A 27,886-nucleotide genomic window follows, 5' to 3' on the forward strand; every position below is an offset into this window, starting at 1 on the left:
TAAAGTGGTCATAGTAAAAATGGTTCAACAAGTACACTTGAAATACATGAAAAAAATAGAAACCCTCATTAAAGAAATAGAAAGTTTTAGCAAGAAATAGAAGACATGAAAAAGAACCAAGTGGAAATTTTAGAACTCAGAAATATAATAGAAATTCTAAAAACTCAATGGATGCATTCAATAGTAAAATGGAAGGAGTAGAGGAAAAATCAGTGAGCTGGAAGATAGAAAAATAAAAATTATCCAACTGTACAACAGAGATAAAATAGACTGAAAACAAAAAAACAAACAGAACCTCAGGGACCTGTGGGGCTATAACAAAAGAGCTAAAGCTCCTGTCATCACAGTCTCACAAAAAGAGGAGAAAAAGGACAGGGATGAAAAAGTACACAAAAAAATAACAGCAAAAATGTCCCAAATTTGTCAAAAGCCTTAAACCTACAAATTCAAGAAGCTGAATGAACTTTAAATAGGAAAACTCAAATGCACAGCAAGACACATCACAATCTTCTGAAAACTAGACAAAGAAAATCTTGAAAGCAGTGCGAACGAAATGACATCTTTACTACAGGGGGAAAACAACTCAAATAGCAGTGGATTTCCCATCAAGAACCATAAAGTCCAGAAGGAGGCGGTATATTTTCTAAGTGCTGAAAGAAAAGAACTGTCAGCCTAGAAAATTATTAGCAAAAATATCCTTCAGGAATAAGGAAGAAATCAAAACATTCTCAGATAAAGAAAAACTAAGAGAATTTGTTACCAGCATATCTGCCCTAAAAAAAGAAAGAAAGAAAGTTCTTTAAACAGAAAGGAAACTAAAAAAGAAGGAATTTTGGAACATTAAGAAGGAAGGAAGAACACAATAAGCAAAAATATGAGTAATTCAGTAATCTTCTCTGCATGAATTTTCTAAGTTATGTTTGATGGCTGAAGCAAAAATTATAACACGATCTGATGTGGTTCTAAATATACATAGAGGAAATCTTTAAGACAATTATACTAAAAATGGGAAGAGTAAAGGGAAGTAAGTTTTCTAGATTTCATTCTTTTTTTTAAAATTTTTTAACGTTTATTTATTATTGAGAGAGAGAGACACACACACACACACACACACACACACAGAGCATGAACGGGGAAGGGGCAGAGAGAGAGGGAGACACAGAATCTGAAGCAGGCTCCAGGCTCTAAGCTGTCAGCACAGAGCCCGATGCGGGGCTCAAACTCACAAACTATAAGATCATGACCTGAGCCAAAGTCGGTCGCTCAGCCAACCGAGCCACCCAGGCGCCTCTAGATTTCATTCTAACTGGTAAAATAACACCAGAAGACTGTTACAAGGCATACATAATATATAAGGTAATAATTAGAGCAACTACTAAAATCAAATTTATAAAGAGATATGATATAGACGGCATAGATCAATCAAAATGGAATTCTAAAAATATATTCAAGTAACTCAGGAAATTAGAAAAAAGAAAGCAGAGAAATGAAAAAAGAGAGAATAATCCTACAGCAAAAAATAAAATGGCAGATTTAATTCACAACATATCAGCAATTACATTAAGTATAAATGGTATAAATACACCAATTAAAGGGCAAAGATTGGCACAGTGGGTGAAAAAATATGACTCAACCATATACTCATATGAAACCTGCATTTTAATAAATCTTTAGTAATGCCTAGGAATGACAGGATCAACCTTCTCATGGATCATAAAATAATTTCCACAGGGGCAAAATGAGGATGTGGTCTCTCTTCCCCCACCCTATCCCACTCCTACACCTTTTCACCTTTTTTCCTAATCATCTGATATTACTTTGGAGTGAGCTGGATGCACATCCTCCTACTGTAGGAACTGAATGTGCTGCATTTCTTCATCCTCTTACTCACAATGACGTGATTTGCCTATTATAATTGGAAATGGATGTCTTAATCAAAGCTCTCTTAGTAGTCCCAGACTCCCACTCCAAACTAAACGGAAACTATCATTAACACATGGGTGTGGCTCAGAGGAGAAAGAGAGGAAGTTTAGTAGGAACTTAAGAGGAACTAGAACTAGGAAGTTCTTCCTCACTCTCACTTTGGCTCTTGCTATCACTCACTCCCTCTCTCATATTTTATTACTTTATCTCTTCACACATCTGCTCCTGTCCTCCCAAAACTGCATTCTCTGAATCTTCATATACTTGGCTGCCCCACTGCACCACAGTTTATACAACCCAAACTTAAGCAATATCCCAAACTTAAGAATCCCAAATGATTCTTCAACCCAATTCCTTCATGTATTAACCTTCTTCCAATCAGCTATGATGAGGTATGAAGCAGAGCAGGGCCACATTGTATAAATATGGTCTTCAGGGATTGAGCCCTGGAAAGAAGAGGGTGTGGGTAGAGTTTTCATAAAGAAGAGTATGGTCTAAAGACACAATATCTATTATTCTACCCCCAAAGTATTATAGTTCAACTATTCATTTAACTGATTTATAGCTAATAATCCCAATTAGTAAATTGCTTCACACAATTACCTTGCCATTTCAAGATCCAAAAGAAAACTCCAGGGAACTTTTCAGCATCCTCAAAGAAATAAGAAATCTGTTAAGAGAGAATTGAGATACAATAATATAGGCCAAGATGTAGGGGAGATAGATGAGATAACATGAAATTGAAAAGAAAACTAAAATCCAATGGCAGAATTTAAACTCTCAATGAAGGTTCTAAAGAACACAATTGAATTGAAGGAAAACCAAGTTAGTGTTGTGAAAGATCAATCTGATTTAGTGTGTTAGGATATGATTCAGCCACATATCTATGCCACAATTTCTCCTTCATCACATAAAGACACTTATCATAGAGTGCACCTGGCTGGTTCAGTTGGAAGAGCATGCAACTCTTGATCTCAGGGTCATGAGTTTGAGCCCCATACTGGGTGTAGAGATTATTTAAATAAATAAAACTTTTTTTTAAAAAATAAAAGGGTACTTGTCATATAAGGATATAAGCATAGGCAGTTGTGTGTGTGTGTGTTTAGATATTTCCTGAAATAATTCCTGTGTTCCTCTTCCCTACTTGGAGAAACCATTGGTAATTTAAGTATGAGTAACACAAATAAGCTGGGTTTTGCTGAGTCTGAGAAAAGATTAAACTTGTGCTTAATCAAAATCCACATCTTAACCCCAACAGTTACTTTCAAACCCAGCTATTTGTAACTCTTGTCATTATTAGCTCTTATAAAACAACATACAAGACATAGCTGTAGCCATAGACTCTCGCAAAGCATCCATGTAAATCGTAAGTACAAGTATTTAAACTTCTGGATCACTGTCTCCTTAGAAATTAGTCTTCAATCATCCCCAAGTTAATATTCCATTACTAAGATAAATTTGAAAATTTTTCCCAGAGCACATAATATATGTTTTAAAAGATAAAAATAGGAAGAGAACAAAGGATAGAGACAAAGCCAAAGAATTACACACATCCTAGAAAAATAAATACTAACTGAAGGTAATCAGAGATAAAATTAAATAAAAATTTTCCTAAAATGAGGAGAAAGGGTAGTGCCTGGGTGACTCAGTCGGTTAAATGTCTGACTCTTGATTTCAGCTCAGTCATGATCTCATGGTTCATGAGTTCAAGCCCTGCCTCTGGCTCTGTGCTGACAGTAAGGAGCCTGCTTGAGATTCTCTCTCCCCATCTCTCTCTGCCCCTCCCCTGCTTACTCTCTCTCTCTCTCTCTCTCAAAATAAATAAGTAAACTTTAAAAAATAAAATAAAATCGGGAGGGAGGGAGGCCAGCTTATGATGACTAAAAGATTTACAAGTTTTCATTCAAAATCAATGAAGAGTATTTAGTTTAAATATGTATATTAGTTATTAACATGATAATAAGAGATTTTCTTGGGGCACCTGGGTGGCTCAGTCGGTTGAGCGGCCGACTTTGGCTCAGGTCATGATCTCACGGTTTGTGAGTTCGAGCCCCGCGACGGGCTCTGTGCTGACAGCTCGGAGTCTGGAGCCTGCTTCGGATTCTCTGTCTCCTTCTCTCTCTGCCCCTCCCCCACTTGTGCTCTGTCTCTCTATGTCTCTCAAAAAATAAATAAATGTAAAAAAAAATTAGAGGTTCTCTTAATGCATAGAACCACAGAAGCAAAGAGAATAGCAGAGGAAAAGGCAGACAACACATTTCAACAATTTTTTGGGATATAGGAAGCAGAAGGAGGAGGAGTATCTGATTAAGCAAGATGCAATGACAACCTAAAATGCAGCTGTACCCTGAAATGCCTACAAACAGGATTAGCAATAGGTGAGCTGATTTACCACCAAATAACCTAAAATAGACTCAGGTGTTAGGAGTATCAAACACAATGGCAGGTGGCATTGAGGCATGGTGTTGAAAATTGGTGGATTGGCTACAAATCTGAAATCATGGGTATTGAGCTTCCCCTGACCGCTTCCTACCCTGAGCAGTCACATATGTCCTGAAAAAACACTGTTGTGGGGTGCCTGGCTGGCTCATTCAGAAGAGTGTATGACTCTTGATCTCAGGGTCATGAGTTTGAGCCCCATGTGGGATGTAGAGATTACTTCAATGAATAAAAAAAAAAAAAAAAAAAAAAAAAAAAAAGAACAGTGTTATTCTCTGAAGAAAATGAGAATAGACATGGGACTTGGGTATGTCACAGACAGTGGCTAAGAAAGGTGAGGCAAAATTAAAGGCAGAGAGCGTGTAAAAGAAAAAATTGGACCCCCAATTTCTCTTTTCATATCCCATTCTTAGAATGCTGTCAGCCAGGGAGAAATTTGAAAGGAGAACTTAAGAGAACTGAATAATATCCTAGGAGAGAAGACCTCTCTAACTCCTCTCAGATTTCATTGTGAGTGCCCCAACTTAATAAACCAGCTTCCAGTGGTGTGGCAATGAAGGTTTAACAAATAGCAATCTGGGAAGAAGTGCGCCCTCACTTGTGGCACTTGCCGTATCCGTTGAAATGTCCCATGGACAATTTCAATCTACCAACATGATGGTGAAGGGAAAAAATCCTAGAATGATGGTTAGGCAGTACATGCTACCCCTATCATCCAACTGAAAAATTATTCCCCCTCTCATTATATATGGGCTGGCCTTGACCAATAGAATGTAGTAGAGTGATGCTCTAAAGGGTAGGCCTGGAAGCTTCTGTCTCACTCTTTTGGAGCCCTGAGCCAAGAAATTTGACTACATTGCTAGAGGGAAAAGTCCAGCCATAATTTGGTGTTCCCCATCTGTTGAATCAGAGGCAACATCTGTGGAAGAAATTTTCCCCAAGTTAATCTTACAGGACATCCATGGGTTAAAAATCAAACATGACCTTACAAAGACACCCACATGTGCAAGAAGGCAAATCCATTGCGAGTGATAATCAGAAGAATCAACATGTTTAGACAACACTACCACCACACCCCCCACAAACAACCTCCAGTATTATCTGGAATTGTCAAATACAAAACACAGAATGGTTGTGTGTAGAATATTTACAGAAATAAAGAATGTAGTTATAAGGGAAAACATACAATAGGAAATTATCAGGATTGTACAATTTGGAAAAAAAAATAGAACTTATAGAAATGCAAAGCATGAGGTGCTTGGCTGACCCAGTCAGAAAAGCATGAGACTCTTGATCTCAGGATCATGAATTTCAGCCCCACATTGAGTGTAGAGATTACTAAAAATAAAAATAAAAATAAAGAAATGCAAAGCATAACATTAAAAAAACTTAACGGAGATGCACAAAATAACTATGAAAAGTACTTTGTAAACTGTGAAAAAAAATTTTCAGTGAGTAGGCTAATCAGCATTTTAGATTCTGTTGAAAGTAGAATTAAACTAAAAGATATATCTCAAGAATTTATACAGAAAGCAGCAAAGTGAGACAAAGAGAAAAAACATAATAAAGACTTGAGAGACGTGAATAATAATAGAATGAAAATCTCTGACATCTATCTGATTAGAGTCCCAAAGGGCGAAATTGGAAAGAATTAATGTTTAAAGAGATAATAATTAAGAAATTTCAGAATTGATGAAAACCATGGATACACAGTTTCAGGAAGTACAGTATATCCCAAATATGATCAAGAAAAATAAATTCATACCTTGTCACATCATAATAAATCTGCTACACACCAAATATAACTAGAAGATCTGGAAAGCAGAAAGAGTAAGACAGATGACCTACAAAAGAATGATAATTAGCTGGGGCACCTGGGTGGCTCAGTTGGTTGAGCCTCTGACTTTGGCTCAGGTCATGATCTCATGGTTCAAGCCCCACATAGGGCTCTCCACTGTCAGCGCAGAACCCACTTCAGATCCTCTGTCCCCCTCTCTCTGCCCCTCCCCTGCTTGCTCTCTCTCAAAAATAAATAAACATTTTTTTTAAAGAATGATAATTACACTAGTAGCAGATTTCACAACAATAGAAGCCAAAAGATGACGGAATAGCTTCTATAAAATAAGAAAAAATTACTATCCACTTAAAATTGTTTACTCAGCAAAAAAACCATCCAACAACAAGGAGAAAAATAATAATCTTTGTAAGAAACAAGCTTTTAAGGAATTTACAAAGATACCTGTTTAAAAGAAGTTGTAAAGAATTTAGTTGAAGAAAAAAAAAAGAGGCAGAAAAGCAAAGAGGAAAAGTGAGCAAGAGAATGGTGACATAAAATTAAACCCAAGCAAGTATTATCTCAACAAAGTAATACAGGAGTATCATCTGTGTGGATGAAAAAAGAACTGAAGGGGCACCTGGCTGGCTCAGTCAGTAGAGAATGGGACTGTTGATCTCAGGGTTGTGAGTTAGAGCCCCACACTGGGTGTAGAGTTTACTTAAAAATATATATATGTGAAAAAAACAAAACAAGCAAACCAACCCCCCCCCAAATAGATATGTGTGTATATGTATTTGGAAGTGTTCAAAATCAGTAAATTAGGAGAGAAAACAATAGTAAATCAAGAGGGGGGAAAATAAGAGCTAATCTAAAATTGTTTTATTGAACAGAACACAGGGTAAAATATCATTCACATTAGGATTTTATTAGGTTAAAGGTACATTTTTTTTTCAATTTTTTTTAACGTTTATTTATTTTTGAGACAGAGAGAGACAGAGCATGAATGGGGGAGGGTCAGAGAGAGAGGGAGACACAGAATCCGAAATGGGCACCAGGCTCTGAGCCGTCAGCACAGAGCCCGACGCGGGGCTCGAACTCACGGACTGCGAGATCATGACCTGAGCCGAAGTTGGCCACTTAACCGACTGAGCCACCCAGGCGCCCCTAAAGGTACATATTAAGATGTATGAAGTAGCCACTAAAATAATAGAAATGTCAAACCAATATGAGGGAAAAAGTGGAATAAATAGGAGGGAACGAATCCCCCAAAAGGCAAGAAACTAGCACTTGAAGTTCTAGCAGGTGCAATAAGCTAAGAAAAAGAAATTCGAAGTATAATGATTAGAAAGGAAGAAATAAAACTGTCATTATTTGAAATAATCCAATTGGCCATAAAGAAAGTAATGAATTTATAGCAAATCACTAAAAAATAATGAGAGTTTAGTAAAATGGCTGGATCTTGGGGTGCCTGGGTGGCACAGTCGGTTAAGCGTCCGACTTCAGCCAGGTCACGATCTCGCCGTCCGTGAGTTCGAGCCCCGCGTCGGGCTCTGGGCTGATGGCTCAGAGCCTGGAGCCTGTTTCCGATTCTGTGTCTCCCTCTCTCTCTGCCCCTCCCCCGTTCATGCTCTGTCTCTCTCTGTCCCAAAAATAAATAAACGTTGAAAAAAAAATTAAAAAAAAAAAATGGCTGGATCTTACGATTGGCATACAAAAATCAATTATAATTAACAATTAGAAAATACGTATTTTTATTTTTTTTAATGTTTATTTATTAGAGAGAGAGAGGGCATGAGCAGGGGAGGGGCAGAGAGAGGGAGACAGGGGATCCTGAAGCGGCCTTTGCACTGACAGCAGAGAGCCTGATGCAGGGCTCAAACTCACGAGCCCTGAGATCATGACCTGAGCTGAAGTCAGATGCTTAACTGACTGAGCCACCCAGGCACCCTGAAAATATGTATTTTTTAAAAATGCCCTGTATAGAGAAAAAAACCTTAATACTTAAGAATAAATATAAGATATACAAAAGCTATACCTGTAAACTATAAAACTTTACTGAGGACCTTAAGAATGACCTGAAGAGGGGTATCTGGGTGGCTCAGTTGGCTGAGCGTCTGACTTCGGCTCAGGTCATGATATCACAGTTCGTGAGTTCAAGCCCCACGTCGGGCTCTGTGCTGACAGCTCAGAGCCTGGAGCCTGCTTCAGATTCTCTGTCTCCCTCTCTCTCTGCCCCTGCCCTGCTCACGCTCTGTCTCTCCCTCTCTCTCAAAAATAAATAAACATTAAAAAAATTTAAAAAAAAAGAATGACCTAAATAAATGAAGAAATATCCCGTGTTCATGCATAGAAAGATGTATTTTAGTATTTTCAGTATTTTTTCTTTTCAGTAAAAGGTACATTTAGTAGAGAAGGAATAGTAGTAATGAACTTTTATGAGTCAAATAAAAAAGCATCAAAACATACGCCCCCACACTTTTGGAAAAAGATAATAGAGGGTGTAAATATATCTAATGAAGTGAACAAAACCATTTAAAAACAGTGGGGGATGGGGCGCCTGGCTGGCTCAGTGGGAAGAGCATGCGACTCAGGGTGGTGAGTTGGAGCCCCGGGTTGGGTGTAGAGATTACTAAAAATAAATAAATAAACTTAAATAAAAATAAAAACAGTGGAGGAGAAGAGTACTGTAATTACTGACAACAGTTCCCAGAAAAGGAAATAGGCCTAATTTTATACCAACACTTAATAACTCCAGGGAGTGATAGCCTAAGGGGTGGGAGGAATAATTTGCACTCAGCGCAGGATGACAGAACCGCTCATGTCATTTACAAAATTATGAGCTTCCAAATCCAAGGAGGATGGATTTATATCTTTTCCTTCTTCTAACTAGGAGGTGATGAAAATGGCCTCTGGATAGAGACCAGGAAAGGAGGGGATGTGAACTGTGACAGAAACGGAGATTTCCAAGCTCCAACAGAAGTGAGAGAACACCCAAGGGCCCATGGTGACACCCGCCTCCCCCATCGGAGTGGGGGATACCCTGGACTGGGACTAGGCAAATGGAGTAATTCTAACTTCTGGACATTTCCCATAAGCTCCTTTCTTTTTCTTTTTCTTTTTTCTTAAGTTTATTTATTTTCAGAAAGAGAGAGAGAGCGTGAGTGGGGAAGGGGCAGAGAGAGGGAGACATAGAATCTGAAGCAGGCTCCAGGCTCTGAGCTGTCAGCACAGAGCCCGACGTGGGGCTCGAACTCACGGACCGTGAGGTTATGACCTGAACCGAAGTCGGACGCTCAACCGACCGAGCCACCCAGGCGCCCCAATTTTGTTTTTAAAAAAGCATTTTCAATATGATTCCAACGTTATAAAAATATACTTCTGTGTATCTATCTAACCCAGTTAGCATTTAATGATAATTATTGATGGGTGGTAAGATTTGGGATAATTTAGTGCTTTTTATTTTTATGCATTGCTTACATTCTTTAAAAGAAGCGGGTGTTATTTTACAAATACAATTCAGTATGTGTATAAAGAGAGAGGGAAAGAGAGAAACAGAGCTAGAGAATTATAACAATAATTTACAGATTGAGTGCTGTTTATCAGATACTGTTCTAAACCCTTTACATGTGCTAGTTCAAATCGTATGAAATTGCCATATTTAGCTGTTCTTGACCTACAAAAACAGCAATTTCGTGTGGTTCAATTTATATTTACTCCTTTAACCTTTGAATAACCCTAAGAGGACGATGGAGAACCAAAGCTGCTAAAACTGCAGAGGTGCCCCTGGGTGGCTCAGTTGGTTGAGTGTTCAGGTTAAGCTCAGGTCATGATCTCGCAGTTTGTGAGTTTGAGCCCCACATCAGGCTCTGTGCTGACGGCTGGGAGCCTGGAGCCTGCTTCGAGGTTTTATGTCTAACCTGTCTCTCTCAAAACTAAATAAACATTAAAAAAATTTTTTTTTAGGGGACGCCTGGGTGGCTCAGTTGGTTAAGCCTCTGACTTCGGCTCAGGTCATGATCTCATCGTTCGTGAGTTCGAGCCTCTAGTCGGACTCTGTGCTGACAGCTCAGAGCCTGGAGCCTGCTTCAGATTCTATGTCTCCCTCTCTCTCTCTGCCTCTTCCTCGCTTGCACTCTATCAGAAATAAACAAACATTAAAAAAAGTTTTTTTAATCTTTAAAAAAATGCAAAGAGAAATCAAGGCTTCTCCCCACAGAGCTCCCAGCCCCCACCCAGCCCTGTCCTGGGGTCTTGCCCTCCCACTCCTCCGCAGGTCAGGCAGAGGAACCGTTCTCTGTCCCAAGGTGCCTTACAAGGTGGAATCAACCATCAGCCTTCAGGACATGTGGTCTTGCTCTGTTGATCCCCTGAGTGAAGCCACTCTGGGTTTCTAGAAGAAGGCACAGGTCCTTGGGAACTGCAGCTGCTGTTGGAGAGCTTTGGTGCACCTGCAAATCCCAGCGGGGTGAGTCCCCATCCACGTCCCCCTCCAGGGCCCTGAAGCAGGACACATTCTCCAGTTTCATGTTTATTTGCAGAAAGTGATGAAGACAAAAGAAATATATCCAGACACCACTCTCTGTACAATAAATAGCCTCCCCATTCCAAAAAGGAAAAAGAAAAAAGCGTGCGTGCCCCCATAATCACCACCCCCAAAGGCTTCGCTTCTTGAGGTGTGCACCAACCCCCCCTTCCCCGCCCTTCCTTGGGACCCCACTGTCTCTGCGCAGGGGGGGGGTCCGGGCCAGCCGCCCAAAGTCACCGGCGCAAACGAAACTGCGCAAAGTTAGTTCTATAAAGGAAGACGGTCTCCAGTTCCCAGCCAGCCCCACCGGACCCCTACCCAGTCCCAGAGAAGAGCGGAAAGCTCCTTTGTGGCCAAGACCCTCTTGTTCTCCGTTCTCTGTTCTCCAGCTGGGAACCCACAGCCAGAAGCAGCACCAGGGAAATGATTGTAGTTAGGGCCGAGGAAGGGGCAGGGGACACTCCTCTCAGGTTTCATCGTGGGCCGGAAGCAGCAAGTGAACCCCAGAACCCCCTCTTCCTCAACCAACTACAAAAGGAGAAGAGACAGAGGGAGCTGGGGCCTCTCAGTCCTGAGTCTGTCGTCTGCATTAGTTGGTGTCCTCCAACCTGATAACACTGTTTCTGTGCCTTTCCCCATGTCATCCCCTCAGTTGGGAAAATAGCTATAAAACTGGCCTTCGGTTTCCTTATCAAAAGGAGAAGGGGCCCCAGCAGGGGAGGAGCTATCGCCGCTGGAAGGATAGGGGGACACACGCCTCCTCTTAGAGTCTCCTTCACCCAGTCCTGAGTCACTGGACTCCGGCCGCAGCGGGGTGATCTCAGTCCACACGGAGGGGGAGCCCTGGTCCTCCGGGCCCCGTCCCTCTGAAGCTCCGGGACCGGGTTCCATGGGCAGAGTCCGCATGGGGCGGAACCAGCTGCCTGGGCCCATCTTGGGAGGGTACTGGGGGGCCACAGGCCAGCCAGCTCCAGGCGTCAGGACCTCTTGGCCTCGGTAGTAGGACACGGTGGGTCCAGGGGCGGAGGGCAGGAATGCAGGCTTCATGCTGACCGCTCGAAACTCGGCCTCATAGCTGTGGTCCCGGGGGGGCCCCAGCCAGTAAGGCTGGGAAACCACATCCTTGGCTTGCCCGGGAAGGTCGGAGTAGAAGCGACTGGGAACGGGATACTGGTTGGGTAGGAGAGGAGAGTAGTGGTCTCCCCCAAGCAACTGACAGTTGGGTCCAGGCGGGGAGGGGACGCTGCTGTCAACAGATGCATACATGCTAAAAAAAAAAAAAAAAAAAAGGAGGCAAGAAAAGCGGTCACAAACAGAACCACTGACCTGTAAGCCTGCCTACTGCACGTCCCTCCCTGGACCCTCTTGCCCTGCCGGCCCTCCAGCATCCACCCCACCCCTGCCCACCCCCAGGGAAGGAGACGTGCTCAGCACCAGTCTGGAGTCGAGTCCCAGGAGGAACCAAGAGGAGGCCCTCTGCAAAGGTGAGCTGAACCCAGTGGCACTTACGACTCAAAGTTCTCCCGGAATCCTTTGGCAAAAGGGTTATTATCAATTTTCAGCTGAGTGATCTAGAGAGAGGGGAAATAGAGGCACCTGAGTCCTGAGTCTGGTGCCAGAGAACTTCCGAATTCCCCACCAAGGAAGCCTGTGGGCCTCCCTCTCCCCTCCTGTCCCTCGAGGCTCAGCCCCGCCCGGCAGCCCTCACCTCTGCATTCTGGTAGGCGGTCACGGCAATGAACTGGGTCTCTTGGAAGGTGAAGACATGCGTGTTGGAGGCGTTGCAGGCCGCCTCCGGCTCCCCATCGTTCACCTCGACGATGTGTAGCCGAGGCTGGTACTTATGGAGAGACTGGAGCACGATCATCTGAGAGAGAGCCAGATGCTTGTGGGGGTCTACGGGTCCTCTACCCCCACCCACGGCTGGTCCTGTGGCCAGGCTAGAAGGGACCCTGAGGTCATAGCGTCCATTCCCCTGCCCTGCTACCACGTAGCTTCCCCCAGGCCTTCTAACTCTGGTGCCCAGCCTCTCCAGGGCACCACTTCTGCCCTCTTGCCCTGTTTCCTACCCACAGATGTCCGTTGTGACCAAGGTATTAGCACAAGCAAGGCTTCTCAAGGCTCTGTTCAACTTAGACTCCGCGGGCACCAACCCTATGCCCAGCATGGCACACGAGTGATGGCGGCCTCGGGTTTGATGAAGAAAGCCCCAGGGCCAGCTTGGCCCATGTCATCCTGAATGCAACCCCGTGTCTGCCCCTGAGACTCAGCTTCCTCCCACCTCATCTTCCCCGCACGGTGCATGGAAAAGAACCAGAGTCAGAGAGGAAGAAAAGGGACTTTCACAGAACAGAATCAGCCAGGAGGGGTGGGGGGTGGCGAGGAATCCCACCTGGGTCACATTGTTAGAGGCCCCTTTGTTGTTCGTGAGCTTTAGTTTCCCGAACGAAACTTCCTGGCGCATCCAATGGGCTCCAGTATTGGGGGAATCTGGGTGGACGTACAGGCGGTTTCCTGTGGACAGTTAACCTCTTTGGCATGCAGCCCCCGGGGGACCAGAGCCCTGGTGAGATGGGGCTTCTTTGCCTGTTCGGAGGGGGATGTCGAAAAGGCTGCAGGGGCAGGACTAGATGGGTCAGGGCAAGGGGAGGTGGGCACAGAGGACTGAGCAGAAGACAGGCTAAGGCAGAAGAGAGAAGAGAGGACAAACAGAACGGGGGTGAGAAGTGGGAGGGGACAAGGGTGGGATGGGGAGTTAAGGCTTAGGTGTAGCGGGCAGTGGCTCGCGGGTTCCTCCTGGGTCCACCAGGGGGCGCTCAGTCTCGGCGAAAAAGAGCATCCAGGGTTCTCCAGGGGGCTTCCTACCTGGCATGTTGCCCTCAGCCTTGCCACACTGCACCCACTTGCCGCTCTGATACCGCCAGTGGTGCTGGTCCACCAAGACCACGTCCACGAACATCCGGTAATGGCTGGTGGGCTCCAGCCCCGCCACAGTAAATGACAAGAACGGGAACATCCGCCTAGGGAGAACAGAAAGACCCACCAACATCCGTCAGCCCCCCAACGTCGCAGACAGCCACCCCTGTGCCAAGGCTTTCAGCGATGTGCTGGAGTCAGCTTCCACCCCTCAAGAGAGCCAAGCGGAAATGCCAGCCAGTCGCTAAACAATGCCATAACTAAAACTGAAATTATATCAACTTACAATTAAATACATTATCGGCCGAGGTGATAAATACGCAAAACTCATCGCTTCTCAGTTCGTTTACTACATTTTCCTGTTATCTCTGCTCGTGAGGTTACTTTTTTTCTTTTTTCAATTTTTTAATGTTTATTTATTTTTGAGAGACAGAGAGCCAGCGGGGGAGGGGCAGAGAGAGCCGGCGACACAGAATCCCAACGCACACTCCCGGGTTCCGAGCGGTCCGCACAGAGCCCGACGTGGGGCTCGAACTCACCAGCCGTGAGATCATGACCTGAGCTGAAGCCAGACGCTTAGCTGACTGAACCACCCAGGCGCCCCATCTTGAGGTTACTTACATCTCTTGTTCCCACCTGGCGGAAAATACTAGATAACCGTGCTACGGCACGTCTCTTCCCAACTCTGCATCCAGGGATACCACAAGCGTAGCTTGAAATCAGCCACCATAGGGATAGTTACACCACGGAAATCAGCAAACACTATGAATCAGTGCTTTTTCGCTGTTCTTCTTTCAGAGGGTCAGTTGATGGACACGGTCTCGAATCTTAGTTTGCTTCCTAGCCGGGAGCAAAGCCACAAGCCGGCCCCCCAGAGGCACTTCCCCATAGGCCCTCGTGCCTCAGTCTCCCAAGCCCTCGTCTGGTCTCAGTCCCCGCCCCATCCTCTCCACTGTGGTCCTCGCGGTGCCATGATGCTCCCAGCCCTGTGGCACCCAGGCTCCCCCCTGCCCCCAGCACCCCCGGGGCCAGATGTCTGTGGATGGCCTGCCCCAGGCCTCAGCCTTCAGAGAAGTAGCTAAAATCCTAGGTGGAACTTCCCAGCCACCTGGAAGAGGACTCTGTTGAGCACAGTCCCCACTCTCAAAGGCCTGGCTCGCAGGAAAAGTGGAGGGAGTCGAGGTTGGGATGCTGTATTATCCTCTATCGCGCCAGAGCAAGAGAGCCGGAGAAGGAAGCACTTTCATACCACACCCATCTCGCCACTTCCACCATCACCGATCCTGATGGCTTGGCTTTTCTTTTCCAACCCAAGCAGGAAGAGCAGATTTTGCAGGATGGCAGAATCTCACCCTCATCAGAATTACGTTTCATTCCCACACACCTCTCCCCTCCTCCTACAAGAAGTCATGCAGGGTGGGAAGAAAGACACCAGTCCCTGAGTCAGGAGACCTGGGGGAGGGAGAGTGCCAGAGACCTAGGAACACTTTTGGGGGGCATCCTAGTCCTTAGGCATTCCCAGAACGACACCCTTAAGGACCTTGGGAAGGTCTCCCGACATTCCTGTCTTCTCCGGACTCTCCTATGCTGAGGAAAAAAAAAAAAAAAAAAAAGGCTTACTGGCCCTATGACCTTAGATAAGTTAATTCCCAAACCAAACCTCAGTTTCTTCACCTGTAAGTGGGGACAGTAACTCCTGTTCATTTTTCCTCTGAGAGCTGTTAAGAAGTTTGAAAGATGCGAAACTCAGCTCATCCGGTCCCTCCTCCACCCCACCCTCTCCCAGGCCCCGAGCTATCAAAGCCCTCAGGCCCTCAGGGCTGAAGGACGCCAAGCAAGCGTCCAGAGTTCTGGAGCCCAGGGGCTCAGCAGGCCAGCTGACTTGAGAAATCAAAGGTGACAGATGAGGCCTTGAACAATTAAGGTTGGGGCAATATTTTCAACTCGCCTCTACCACCGACTCCTTCTATGACGCAGTCGGGTCGCACACATTTTTTGTATCATAACCAGCTCCCCTTCAAACTTGTAGGAATAAAGGAAGAGAAGGAACGTATTCATTGTGTCTCTACTTAGCAGTAGCCAGTCCTTTGAAAGGTAATAAAAAAAAAAAGTCTGTTTTTTATTAGTTATTTTTGAGAGAGGGAGAGCGTGAGCAGGGGAAGGGCAGAGAGAGAGGGACACAGAGGATCCGAAGCAAGCCCGACACAGACAGCCAAGAGCCCGCTGCAGGGCTCAAACTCACAAACCGTGAGATCACGACCTGAGCCAAAGTCGGATGCTTAATCCACTGGGCCACCCAGGAGCCCCTGAAATGTACAATGTTACTTCCAAGTTTATACTTGAAGCAGCCAAGGACTGGAGAACCGTGTTGACGGATCCTTGGTGGGAGAACAGTGTCGGGGGCTCCTGACTGCAGCATACATGCCCTGGGGGCCATCTCTCTACCCTGCTTAGCTCTGGTAGAGGGAAATGCAGGAGAAGCGGGAAGAGAATGGGGGAAAGGGGGAAGAGAAGGGAGGTCTCATTTCACCCTAAAAGTCTAGAATCACCACCAGCTGGAATCCCAAAATAGCCCCTGATTTACATGACACTTTGCTGGGAAGGAACAGGGTCTGATGCCAAAGGAAGCCCTTCAAAAAGACCACTTACCGGGCGCCTGGGGGGGGGTCTCAGTCGGTTAAGCATCCGACTTTGGCTCAGGTCAAGATCTCACGGTTCGTGGGTTCGAGCCCCACGTCAGGCTCTGTGCTGACAACTCAGAGCCTGGGGCCTGCTTCGCATTCTGTGTCTCCCTCTCTCTCTGCCCCTGCCCCGCTCGCGCTCTGTCTCTCTCTCAAAAATAAAGTAAACGTTAAAAAAAATAAAAAAAATAAAAAACCAAAAAGACCACTTACCATCGTGCCCTCAGAGGACAGGGACCGAGACTCTAAATTCCTGAGCTAGGGCTCAGGACTATCCCATCTTGAAACGATTCGCAGGGTCACCACACCCTCCACCCCATCCTGAACGCCTCTGATATGTTCCAATTCACCGTCATTACATACAGATTAAAAGGAGGTGATTTTTCGTCAGTCATGTTGGCAAAGTGGTTCACAACTGATATCCAACGCTGCTGAGTCTGTGGGGAAAGGGGTCCTCTCACACACTACTGGTGCGGGTGTAGATTAGTATCACCTTTTAGGAGGATATCCTAGCACTACCTTGTACCTATCGAAATGCAAAATGTGCTCAGGCATCAAAGGATCTCCCCTACCCCCCCCCCCCATCAACCTCAGATCCAACTTCATGGAAATTAGATAGTCACTAGCTAACAGCCGATGGAAAACAAAGCTGTTTTCACCTGCCCCAAGAGAAATTAAGCCAGTGAGTCCAAATTAAAGAGGCTTAGAACTAAAAAAAAAAAAAAAAAAAAAAAAAATTGTCTTAGGGGCACCTGAGTGGCTCAGTTGGTTAAGGTTAAGCATTGGACTCTTGGTTTCAGCTCAGGTCATGATCTCACGGTTCGTGAGTTCGAACCCCGCGTCTGGCTCTATGCCGACAGCTCAGAGCCTGGAGCCTGCTTCGGATTCTGGGTCTCCCTCTCGCTCTGCCCCTCCCCTGCTCACGCTCTCTCTCCCTCTCTCTCTCTCTCTCTCTCAAAAATAAATAAAACATTAAAAAAAATTTTTTTTAGTTGTTTTAAAGATCTAAGAAGTTCTCCGAGTCGGGAACGTGGAGAAGGGAAAACCACCATGGCTAGGAGGCCAGTGATCCAGGATCGGTTAGCACTGAAATTGTTTTATCAACCCCTAAATTCACACATACATACACAAATGCGAACTGAGCTCCTTAACAACAGAACTACCCAAAGTTATCTTAATTATAATAATCAACTAATCACACCCAGAAAAGTGGGGATTGCCAGCAATGAATGCACACCCACACACCCACACACACAGACACCCGCCTCTCTCTTCCTCTACTGAGAATGTCTACCATCAACTATTCTCTGCACACCAACACATTCACAGCACACACACGCGCTGCCACACAGAAACACAGCGCAAGTCCGGTGTAGGCACCCCGAAACTTCACAAACACACAAACTTCAACTCCAACGTCTCCACTTGGTCGGTCCAACATTTTATCTCACTTTCCCCTCCCAGTCCCACCCGAGAGGCCTGGGTCAGTCTCTGGCGCTGGGAACTGCCATCCCCACCCCCACTGCCGCTCCCCACCTTGCTGCTACTGCCCGTGGAGGAGAGAGTGACTGTCGCTTGTCCATAGTGAGGGATGGGTCTAGGGTGGGTGGGAGAGGAAGGATCTGGGAGGGAGTGAGTCAGCCCAAGGCAAAAGGCTGTGGGGTTGTGGGTGGGCCTGGGCTGGAAGGATTTTTCAAAAAGGAAGAAGGCCGTGGGTGATGCGGTGGTGACTGGCAGGTCACTGGAACCCACGGGGGGACAGGCCAGCTCTCCAAAGCAGGATAGGAAGGGTGCCGTTCTCTGAGCCCAAGGCTTACTTTTCAGACGTCAGTAGCACAAGGAAATGGCCGCCGACTTCCCAGATCTCTGGAGCCCAAGTTCAGGTACGGGGCTGAGTTGGGGCCAGTGGGACTGAACTGGGGATGGTATGTTCTCTGTCCCTTCCACCCCATCATGGGACCCCTGAGGCCTGCTCCAAGGGAGGCATCAAAGGAGATGGTGAGGTCCCCTTCTAACAGGAACCTCAGAGTGTCCGAAGCTGTCCCTCAGGATGGATCGAAAGCGTGAGGATTGTGACACAGTCACACACAATTACAAAATGATCTGGGAAATTTGATGCTATTTATGAATTTCTTCTCAGGTTTGCTAATAGTATCGTGCTCGCTTTTATTTTATTTTTTATTTTTTTTTAACATTTATTTATTTTTGAAAGAGAGAGACACACAGAGCATGAGTGGGGGAGGGACAGAGAAAGAGAGAGACAGAGAATCCGAAACAGGCTCCAGGCTCTGAGCTGTCAGCACAGAGCCCAATGCAGGGCTTGAACTCACAAACGGTGAGATCATGACCCGAGCCGAAGTCTGACGCTCAGCCGACTGAGCCACCCGGGCGCCCCGTGTTTACTTTTCAAAAGCCATTTTTAGACGTGCATCGAGAAATTTGAAGGATGAAAACTCTTTCATAGTGTCTAGGATTTACTTACTAAATCCTTAACATCATCACCGATAAAGCTGCAGACTGGGGAGTGGAAGTGAGTGAGTGAGAATAAAGAAGAAACAAGATTGGACCAGGGGTGACTACTGCCGAAGCTGGTGATGGGTAGGTGGAGGCCTGTAAGGTTTTTCTCTTTGCTTTTGTATATTTTGGAACTTTTCGTAATAAAAGAAAGTAGGTGTATGGATCTCAAAGGGAGACAACAAAACTCATCAAGAGAGAATTATTCAGCAAGAACACGAAGGAAAGAAGGAGGCCACAGGGTAGCGATGGTGACCCGCAGAGACACATCCCTGTGAGACACCTCCCTCGCCAGGCCACGGGCAGCCCGCCGCCAGTCCGGCGCCCATTGGGTCCCTGACGTTCTGGCCAATGCTCCGTCCACCCCACCCCTCAAGGCTGGAAGGGCCAATTGTAGGGAGGCCAGGGCCTTCTCCCAGGGTGGGAAGGGCTTCCTGACCATCTGAGGAGAGCGGAGGCCTGAGTTCAGGTCTGCTGGGTGACAGAGTGCGAGCCACTCGGTCCCTAGGCTTCAGCACCCCTACCTATAAATGGGGAGACGGCTTGACCTACGTAGCATACTGTAAAATAATGGAAGTGAAAGCACTCTGAATGCATCAATGCCTTTGGACAGTATAGGCTGCTGTTTTTACTCCTGGCCGTGAGGGGCTGGAGAAAGAAAGCCAGGCGGGTACCGTCTGGATTCTGGTGCCAGTTCTGCCAGTGACGGCTATGCTGTGCAACCTCAGAAGAGTCTCTTAGTGTCTCTGAGCCCGCTTCCCTGTCTGTGCAGGGAGGGGACTGGACAGGATCTTCTGGGTCCCCTCCAATTCAAACTTGATGGGACTAGAAGCCTGGGCTGTGCCTGGGAGCACTCCCAGCGGGCCGGGGTTGGGGGGGCACAGAGAGGAACCATCAGAAGGTTTAGGGGATGAAGGCCAATGCCATAATAAAAGACAATGCCAACTTCCCTGGGTTCATCCCAGAGAAAGAGAAACAACTCAGCAACTTGAAGCTGTTTGTGATTGGTGGACAGGTCCCTCAATCCCAGGCCACCCCACAGAAATCACTGGGAGGGAAGACTATCCCAGCAATGTCTACGTTGAATGCCAACCCCCCAACCCTGGCCCAGCGTGGTGGCCTCTCCCTTCTCCCTCCCCAGCCCCCACACCGGGTATCTGCCCTTCAACACCTCCCGGGCGCACTGATGACACAGCCCCTCCACACAGAGGTCCTCCTTGGTCCCCTGCCCACACAGGCCCCCACTGGGAAGGGTGGGTGCATACTCTCACATGCCAGACACAGGCCGGGCCCACTCGGTGTTGCTTACTAAACAAATAACGCACTAACAGCAAGTTTCTCTTTCTTTCCTCATGCAGGAGGTTCTCTCCGGAAGCAGCACCCTCAGCCCCAAACCCTACCCCGCATGCTCTGGGCTCATAGGACACTAAGCCTATGGAGCCAGGGGTTCCCCAGGCTGGATGGTAGACTGGAAAGTATCTGGACAGGGATGAGGCAGACTTTCAGGGGACAGACCTCACGGGGAGCAGAGTGGGACTGGTGGCCAACTGGGACCTGGGGGCTCAGCGTCACCTGCTCAGGCCCATGGGTATGTGTGCTTTCCGTCAGGGCCTGCGCCTGGAAGGGATCTGTGCCCCCCACACACTTTACCACATCCCCCCCCCCAAACACACTCACACCAGACATATGATCTCAAAGTACTACCGGAAGGGAAACTTGGCGACTGCTTCCCGGTGTCACCAAATCCCAGTCTTACCCACCTCCCAAAACTGACCTGTGCACAACACTGGCAAAAGGGCTGGGAGTGGGTAGGGAGCAGGGGGGGATAGGAGGGGTTGGGTACAGGAAGACCCTGCCCTCTCTTCCATTTCCCCACACATAGGCGCTAAGAGGGGTCCTGCCCTGTCAAACCCAACACACATGTCCCCCTCTGCCTACCGTGACCCCCACTGAGGCAGAGAGTGATCCCAAGGGCGCACCTCAATTCTGGGTGAAACCATAGGTACCCTCCCCCCTAACCCAGGACAACTTCTCATTGCACCCACTCTCCATCTCCCTTCTGAGTTCTATGTCTTAGGAGAAAACAACACTCAGACCTTTCCTGTCCCCACTACAACTCCCTCCCTGCTACCCCCAAAGTCTAAGCCGAACTGTGAAGGGCTCCGACACGAGAAGGATAAAACAAAACAAAACAGAACACTTGTTCCGGGCGCGCGTCTCACTCACCGTCCCTGCTTGGTGATGATCATCTCCGTCTGGTGCTGATTAAACTTGGACCACAACAGGTGGTTGTTGAGCGCGACTCTCAGCTTCCCGGACACCTCCAGCCCCGCCGGCAGCGCGTAGTCCTCGCGCGGCCCCGGGTAGAGAACCGAGCGCGGGTCCGGGGCCCCATAGCCGTCCCCAGGCTGGTAGCCCTCGGCGCTCGCCGTCGGCGGGAAGGGCTCGCCCACCCCGGGGAAGCCGGCGGCCTGGGGCCGGGGCGGGTAGGCGTAGGCTCCGAGGAAGCGGCCCGGCGGAGCGGGCACCAGGGCGCCCCCGGGGTACGGCGCCCCCAGGCTGGCGCCCCCGCGACGGTCGGCCGCGTCCTGCGCGCCGGGCTCCGGGTAGAAGTAGCGGTTCTGCGGGTCGGCGCCGGGCGCCCGGCCCTCGTCGCTCGCCGGCATCGGCTCGGTGCCCGTCAGCATGTCTCCGCAGCCCGGCTCCACGATGCCCATCCGGGGCGGGCTGGCACCTTCCCGCAGCCGTCGGGGACCGGCCCCTCTCCGCGCGGGGGCAGGCGTGGGGGTCTTGAGAGTAGGGGCGGGGCCCCGGGGGCGGGGGCGAGGGCGGGGGGGGCCCCACCGGAGCCCGGGCTCGGACGCCTGGGTCCTGCGCCCGCGTTTGGCGGGCGCGCAGCTGCTCCCGGGCTCCCTCTCCAGCGGGCCGCTGTCACTAGCGTCGCGGCGCCTTTGCTGTGGCTTTATGAAGCTCTCTGGGCTCCCCCCCACCCCCCCACCTCGGCCCCGCCCCGCCTCACCCCGCCCCCTCGTGGCTAATACTCGGCAAATTCGAAGCAGCCGCCGAGGACCGGAGGCCCCCACGGCGTGGCGGGTCCCCGCGCGCCGCCAAGTTCGCGCGTAAAGACTGCCTTCTGGAAAAGTCCACCCGTCCACCCGAAACGCCAGCCTGTTTCTCTCCTCTGGAGCCTCGTGGAAATTCCACCCATCCTTCCAGGCTCAGCTCAAAGGTCCCCTCCTACAGGAAGCCTTCGGTGATGGCCCAGATGCGACTCACAGGGCCTTGCGGCCGCACTCGCCGCTCGGCGCAGCAGCGGGGTCTGCACCCAGTCCGAACTGCTTAGACCGCGAACATTCAGCAGATCACTGATGCCCACTGTGTGCCCAGGCTCTGTGCTAGGTGGCTGTGCCTGTGCCTGAAGTGTTTGCGCTCTTCCTCGCGGGGGGGGGGGGGGCAGAGACCCAGCTGGGCTGTGTCCCATGCATCTCGTTCCAACAGCCCCAAGGCGGAGCTGGAAGCTGGGGGCAGCGGGAAGAGCTCCTTGAAAGGGATTGCACCCGCTGCAGCTTCAGGTTTGCAGGGCCGGCGGGGGGCGGCCAGGGCACTGGTAGCAGCCCTGGGCTGCCCGTGCTCAGAGTCTCCTCCCTGGCTCTGCCTGTCACTCAGGTATGTGTGACCTGGGCAAGTCACTTCCCTTGCCTGAAAGGCAGCCTCCCAACCACAGAATGGGGGAAATAAGCTGATTTCCTTTTCAGAGGGGCTGCGAGCCTTACCCTAGAGGGTGGACCTGTGCAGCACTTTCCAGTCTATTCTCCCCTCTGCTCGGATGGCTGCTGGGAACAGGTTCAGAGCCCGCTGACGGGGCAGGACGCCCCCCACCCCACAACTTGTTCTGCAGGACTGCCTGCGAGATAGGACCACTACTAGGGCTTTTCTTTCTCTAGTTTGTTTTTCTGTTGAGCAACAGAGTCGTCTTAGGATGAAAACAATCCTTTCCCCCCAGTTGAAAACAGCATCATTGGGAGTTTTCTTGCACATACGGATAAAGCACACTCCTAGAAAATGTAAGCAGTAAAAATGGGACTGTTACAATAAACCACCCCAAACTCCATCCCGCAGAGGCAAACAGGATTCGCATTTTGGTGAGCACCTTTCCAGACGTCACTCCCTGCACACAGCCTTTCTGTCTTATGCGCGAACACACACACACACACACACACACACACGCGCACACACACACACACACATTTTATATAAACACCACACGTGCTGCTTTGTAATGTGTTTTTTTTTCACTCAATAAGGTGTCATGGAATTTTTTGCATGTCAATATATAGATAAAGATTTACATTTTAAAGAGGGTTTTGAAAAATACTTTCATATTTTCATCATGTTAAAGGTTAACCTCTCCTCTCCCCGCACCCTCCCAGCCCTCCTCACTTCTCCCCTGGGGGCTGGCCCCATCTCTATATCGCTGTCCCAGCCCAACAGGGCTCCACCCTTAGGGCTCCATGGGGACTCTCTGCTCCCAACTAGAGCTGAACCGAGAGGCAGGTTGGCAGGTGAAGGAGAAGCTGGGGACCCCAGGAGGCGGGCATGACCCAGGGAGGGTGGAGGGAGGGAGAATCAGCACATCCCCTGAAAATGGAGACCCGATACAAGACAGCACCAGAACTGGGGACTGGCCCCTCCCACCCTTTTACCCACCATTTCCCCATGCTTCAGGGAGGCGGGAAGTTTCTGCCTGCTGTTCCGAGTGGGGCAGCATTGCCTGAAAGAGATGGTGACCTTGGGACCCCTGGCTACTTTTTGAGAAACACGACACATTTCAGTAACACTTCCCTGAATGACTAATTTCCCCAGGAGACTTGAATGCTGACATCTCTTTTGGGGGACGTTTTTGCTAAGTACCTGACTGTGGAAGGCCAAATGGAGTTTTGTTCTTCCTTCTCTCTCTCCCTCCTCTCTTCCATGCCAATCCTCAGGTCAAGAGATCCATCCCCCTGCCTCTGAACAGGATGACCTGAGCTCCCGCCCCGGTTTCCAGGGCAGAAGGGATTATGAATCTCAGAGTCAGGTGGACCTGGGGACAGTCCCTGGAGGAAGAAGGTGATTGGAGGCAGTCTCTCTGTAACTCGATGGGCTGTTAGGGGGTCATCAACCCCAGATTCCTCACCCCCTCACTCCAATTTCTTCCAAAAAAGAAAGTGCTTGTGAAAAGCGGGGGCCGAGTGGCCCTGGCGTCATCACCGCCAGTCCCGCCCCTCTGCCAGCTTGGGTGAGAACCCTGGCAGTGACACCTCCTCCTCCTGTTGCCACCTCACCCTCTTCCCAGGCCCTGAGGCTGGAGGCGTGGGAAAGGGGGTTCAGGACACCAGGTCCCCTGGGATCCCCTCACTTCCCCATCACTGCCCCTCCCAGTTCCTCCCCCATCCCATGCACCTGCTGAGCATCCAGAAGGCTGGCCCTGGGGGGGGGGGTGGAGGCAGAGCAAAGACACACAGGGTCTGTGTCCAGGATTTGAGAGTCATGGTCTCCAACAAAGATCCCATGTTAGGAGACAAGCTGGGTGGTGACTGTGGGAAACTGAATGGCCCGCCAAACTCACACATCCCGTTGGCGGCCAAGCCAGGGCTGCAGCCCTGGTGTCTTGACTCCTGGTCCAGTGTCCTTCCCCCAAGAGTGTCTGCCTTCCCATTCTGAGACAGAACAAGAACAACAAATGAAAAGTCCGTGCAATCGCACTGGAAAACACAAAAGAAAATTGCCCCTAACCCGCCAGCTTGGACACTAGTTTTCTTCACCCTGTTGTTCCCCGCATGTATTCAAGGTTCCTTGTCAGGCCGTTTCAAGACTCGCCACACCTGTGGGTCAGGAACTGTGCCAGAAGGCTGTTACAGTGTGGGTTCCCGGGACCTGCCTCCAGAGATTCTGATTCCCAGACCTGTGGCCGGTCCCCAGAATCCGTGCGTTCAAGAAGGACTACGAGTGACACTGGGCTCCAGAAAGTCTGTACATCCCACTCTCAGCTCCCGTCCCACCCCACTCTTCCACCCCCAAGCCCAGGGCCACAGAAAGACCTTCAGTGTGCCTTGACCTTGCTGGGCGTGTGCGCCTGGCTGCAGTGGATGGAAGAGGGTTCAAGGACTGAGTTATGGCTGCCACAGACGTGGAGAAGGTGTTCTGACTGAAGCTTCAGGACCGGATAATTCGTCCCTCACCCCAGAATCTAACAGCCACCCAGGGCTGTCTCCTTAAAATGTGTGGATCGCTGAGCTCCCCCAGGATCCAGAAGGCTCCCGGATGTGGTCACACTGCACGGGGCACAGGGCAGGGAGGGCTGGGTGGCCAGCTGGGGGAAGCTGGGAGAGGGTGGCTGTTCGTGGAGACTCAGAGGCATCAGGACCCAGGATGTCTCCCTTTCACCCTCCCAGGCCCAGCCTGAGAGACCGTGAGAAGGTGGCTAGGTGACAGAGAAGGGGACAGCATGTTGGGGATGAGGCAAGAAAGGAAAGAGAGCCAGTGCCAGGCCTGGGCTGTTCTGAAAGGCATTTAGAGATGGAGAGGGGCAGGGACCATGAAGTCCACACGTGCCCCACTGAGGAAATCTCAAGTCGGGGTGGGGGGGCGTGCAAGACAGAAGAGAGGGCAAGGGGCGAGTGAGAGGGAGGTCTACAAAGGCAGAGCTGCCTGTGGGTGCTGGGGGTGGGGCAGAGGGAAATGGAAACCCCGATTCCAACCCTTGCTGGCTGTGTGGCCTGTTCGAGCAGCTTAACCTCTCTGGTTTCCTTGTCAGCAAAAAGAGCCAGTAGACCTTCTCCAAGGACAAGCCGGGTGAACTGCATCTCCAGGGAGTTGTGAGGTAACGTAAAGGGGAGGGGTTTGCCCGCCCCGAGGCAGGCACAGATCTGAGGCACCTCTCTTCCTCTCTTCCAAGCTGTCCTCTCCCCCCTGTGGTATCCGTGGGTCCCTCACAAAGGGTCCTCAAATCCAGCCTCCAGCCTTCCACTAAGGGCCCTGCCTGGGCCTAATGAGAACCTCTCCGTAAGACTCCAGCTCAGAGATGACAGGTTTCCCCTCCTGAAATGCCCAGCCACCATTCCCTGGAGACTCATGTCTCTGAGATGGGCCAGACCCCAGGGATCCTGGGGTCCCAGAGATCAATTAGGCTCAGCCACTGCCCCTGAAGAACTCCTAGCAACGTGATCCCAGGGCCAGAGTTCTCGAGCCCCTCATCCCACTTGCCCCTCGCAGCCCAGCAGCCTCTGTGCACATACATGACCCATGTGTGCGCCCACACACAGCACACAGGGCCATGCTGGACAAACCCTGTGACAGTCCCCACAGCCACACCTCTTCTCTTGTCCCACGTCCAGCCTCTCTGGGCTCCTTGGGTATCTGCCTCTGCTCACCCCTCACCCGCCCTGAATGCCCTCCCCCTTCGGCCCAGATTGCCAGTCCTTCAGAGAGCACAGCCGGAACCATCGGATTAACAGCCAGGGAGGGCAGAAGGGGAGCACCTGTAGAACCCCTCCCCCCATGACAGCTGCAGGAGTTCTGTGTCCCCGGCACCCAGCACCCGGGGGTCAGTGTGGGCTCATCTCAAGGTCAAAGGCTCTGGGTTCTTACCCCCAGGCTGGCTCACCCTTCCCTGCCCCACACCCCCTCAAGGCTGGACAGCCCTTACCCTTTGGCTCCAGGCCATGCCTGGGTCTTTCTCCATTTCAGTCCTTCACCCTCTATGGGCACCTATCAGGGACCATCTCTTTTGGTCGCTAACTGTTCTCACCCCCGCCCCAGCTCTTCACACAATACCCACACCCCACACACCCCACCCCCCACTGCTGTGCCTCCATACAGCACCCCCGCCCCCACTGTGTTCCAAGGCCTGGGCTCCTGTGTCTTTCTGAAGGGACGCTAAGATGTTGGGTACTTGAGCAACTCTGTAATCACGGGGGGCAGGCCAGGTTATGGATGGGCAAGCCCAAGCTTCAGGGAGGCCCCGGGGAGAGGCTGTGTCACCCCCCCCCCTTCCCGGGGGAATCTCAGCAGACAGGCCCTTAATCTCAGGCAGGAAGCAGGGTCCGGTTACCAGGAGGGGAGGGGAATACCCTGGGCTAAGGGTAAAGGGAGCTTGGGGGTGGGGGGGGCACTGCCACAGGGAGGAGAGGGAAGAAAAAGAAGGGTGAGTGGGATCTAATCAAGTTAACCCCTTCACAGCCAGTCTCCCCTCTTGTCATCCTGCGCTCTTTGGGACAGCTCCTGGTCATGGGCTCTGCCGGGTGAGGTGCCTCTCATATAAGGCCACCCCCAGGGCCTCTGACCATAGGACAGCAGACTCCCTGCTGGGCCAGGCTCTCTCCAAGGCCCTCTTAAGACTGGCTTCCTGTGAGCCCTAGGCATCCTTGTTTGTCCCACGACTCTCTTTGTCTTTAGGGCTTCTGGTCTCTGTTGCTCTGGTATGTTTGCCTGATTCTGGGCCCCTCCGGGTCCCTGTGTCTCTGCCTGCTGCGTTGCGGTGGGTCTTCCTTACATCCACCTCTGTCTCCAGGATCTGTCAAACCTCTGTGTGCTTGTCCTGAGTGCAGGCTCCACATCTACCTTATCTGCTCTCTTTGGGCCTCTGAGTCTGTCTGTCTCTGTTTCTCTACATCTATCAGGGTCTTGAGATCTATCTCGATCTCAGTGCGCCTGCTACACGTCTCTCTGTCTGTCTGTCTGGGACCGGGCCTCCGTCTGTGAGTCTGCTCTGGGCCTGTCATCTCCGGCCTGAGTCCTTTGGCTTGTCCCTCTGCTTAACATCGTAGGGTGGAGATGAGCTGGGGCAGGCTGATGGGCTGGACCAGGGATGGACGAAAGAGGAAGGGAAAAGGGGACGTGGGTGGAAGTGGGGGTCAGAGATGAGGGGACAAGTCCCATTCTTAAATGGTGCCGAAAGCAAGCTGGATAGCCCTGAAACACCAGATGCAGCTCTGCCAGGCCACGGCAAGGGACGTGGCAGGGGACACACCTGGTCAGGGGTAGGGGCAGAGTTGCACAGAAACTGAAACAGGCATCAATGGAGAGGACCCAGAGGCAAATAGAAAGACAGATGGGGAGCTCTGGGTTCTG

The 27,886-nt window shown here is 49.8% G+C and overlaps 1 protein-coding gene and 1 long non-coding RNA gene across 2 annotated transcripts; one reads left to right on the plus strand and one right to left on the minus strand.

Moving 5' to 3' along the window:
* Positions 1–10,654: 10,654 nt before the first annotated feature.
* Positions 10,655–22,159, minus strand: TBX21 (T-box transcription factor 21). The gene is made up of 6 exons (XM_047081143.1): positions 21,002–22,159; positions 13,530–13,684; positions 13,057–13,178; positions 12,373–12,531; positions 12,174–12,235; positions 10,655–11,931 (listed from the first exon to the last, which is right to left on the minus strand). The coding sequence occupies exons 1-6, from the start codon at positions 21,490–21,492 to the stop codon at positions 11,313–11,315; spliced, it is 1,608 nt and encodes a 535-aa protein (XP_046937099.1). The 5' UTR covers positions 21,493–22,159; the 3' UTR covers positions 10,655–11,312.
* Positions 11,925–14,802, plus strand: LOC124513297 (uncharacterized). The gene is made up of 2 exons (XR_006962347.1): positions 11,925–12,148; positions 12,740–14,802. It is a non-coding gene; the product is annotated as an uncharacterized LOC124513297 (long non-coding RNA).
* Positions 22,160–27,886: the final 5,727 nt, after the last annotated feature.

Source organism: Lynx rufus, unplaced genomic scaffold (assembly GCF_022079265.1).
Source record: "Lynx rufus isolate CCGP_SWC_20201006 ecotype Redwood Valley unplaced genomic scaffold, mLynRuf1.p SCAF_18, whole genome shotgun sequence".
Classification (NCBI taxonomy): domain Eukaryota; kingdom Metazoa; phylum Chordata; class Mammalia; order Carnivora; family Felidae; genus Lynx; species Lynx rufus.

Excerpts from the sequence above, each read along its gene's own strand:
- TBX21 (XM_047081143.1), bottom strand. The coding sequence starts at position 21,492 with ATGGGCATCGTGGAGCCGGGCTGCGGAGACATGCTGACGGGCACCGAG. Across the intron at positions 13,685-21,001 it reads ATCATCACCAAGCAGGGACG|GCGGATGTTCCCGTTCTTGT; the intron begins GTGAGTGAGACG and ends TGTTCTCCCTAG. Across the intron at positions 12,532-13,056 it reads CCTCTAACAATGTGACCCAG|ATGATCGTGCTCCAGTCTCT; the intron begins GTGGGATTCCTC and ends GCTCTCTCTCAG.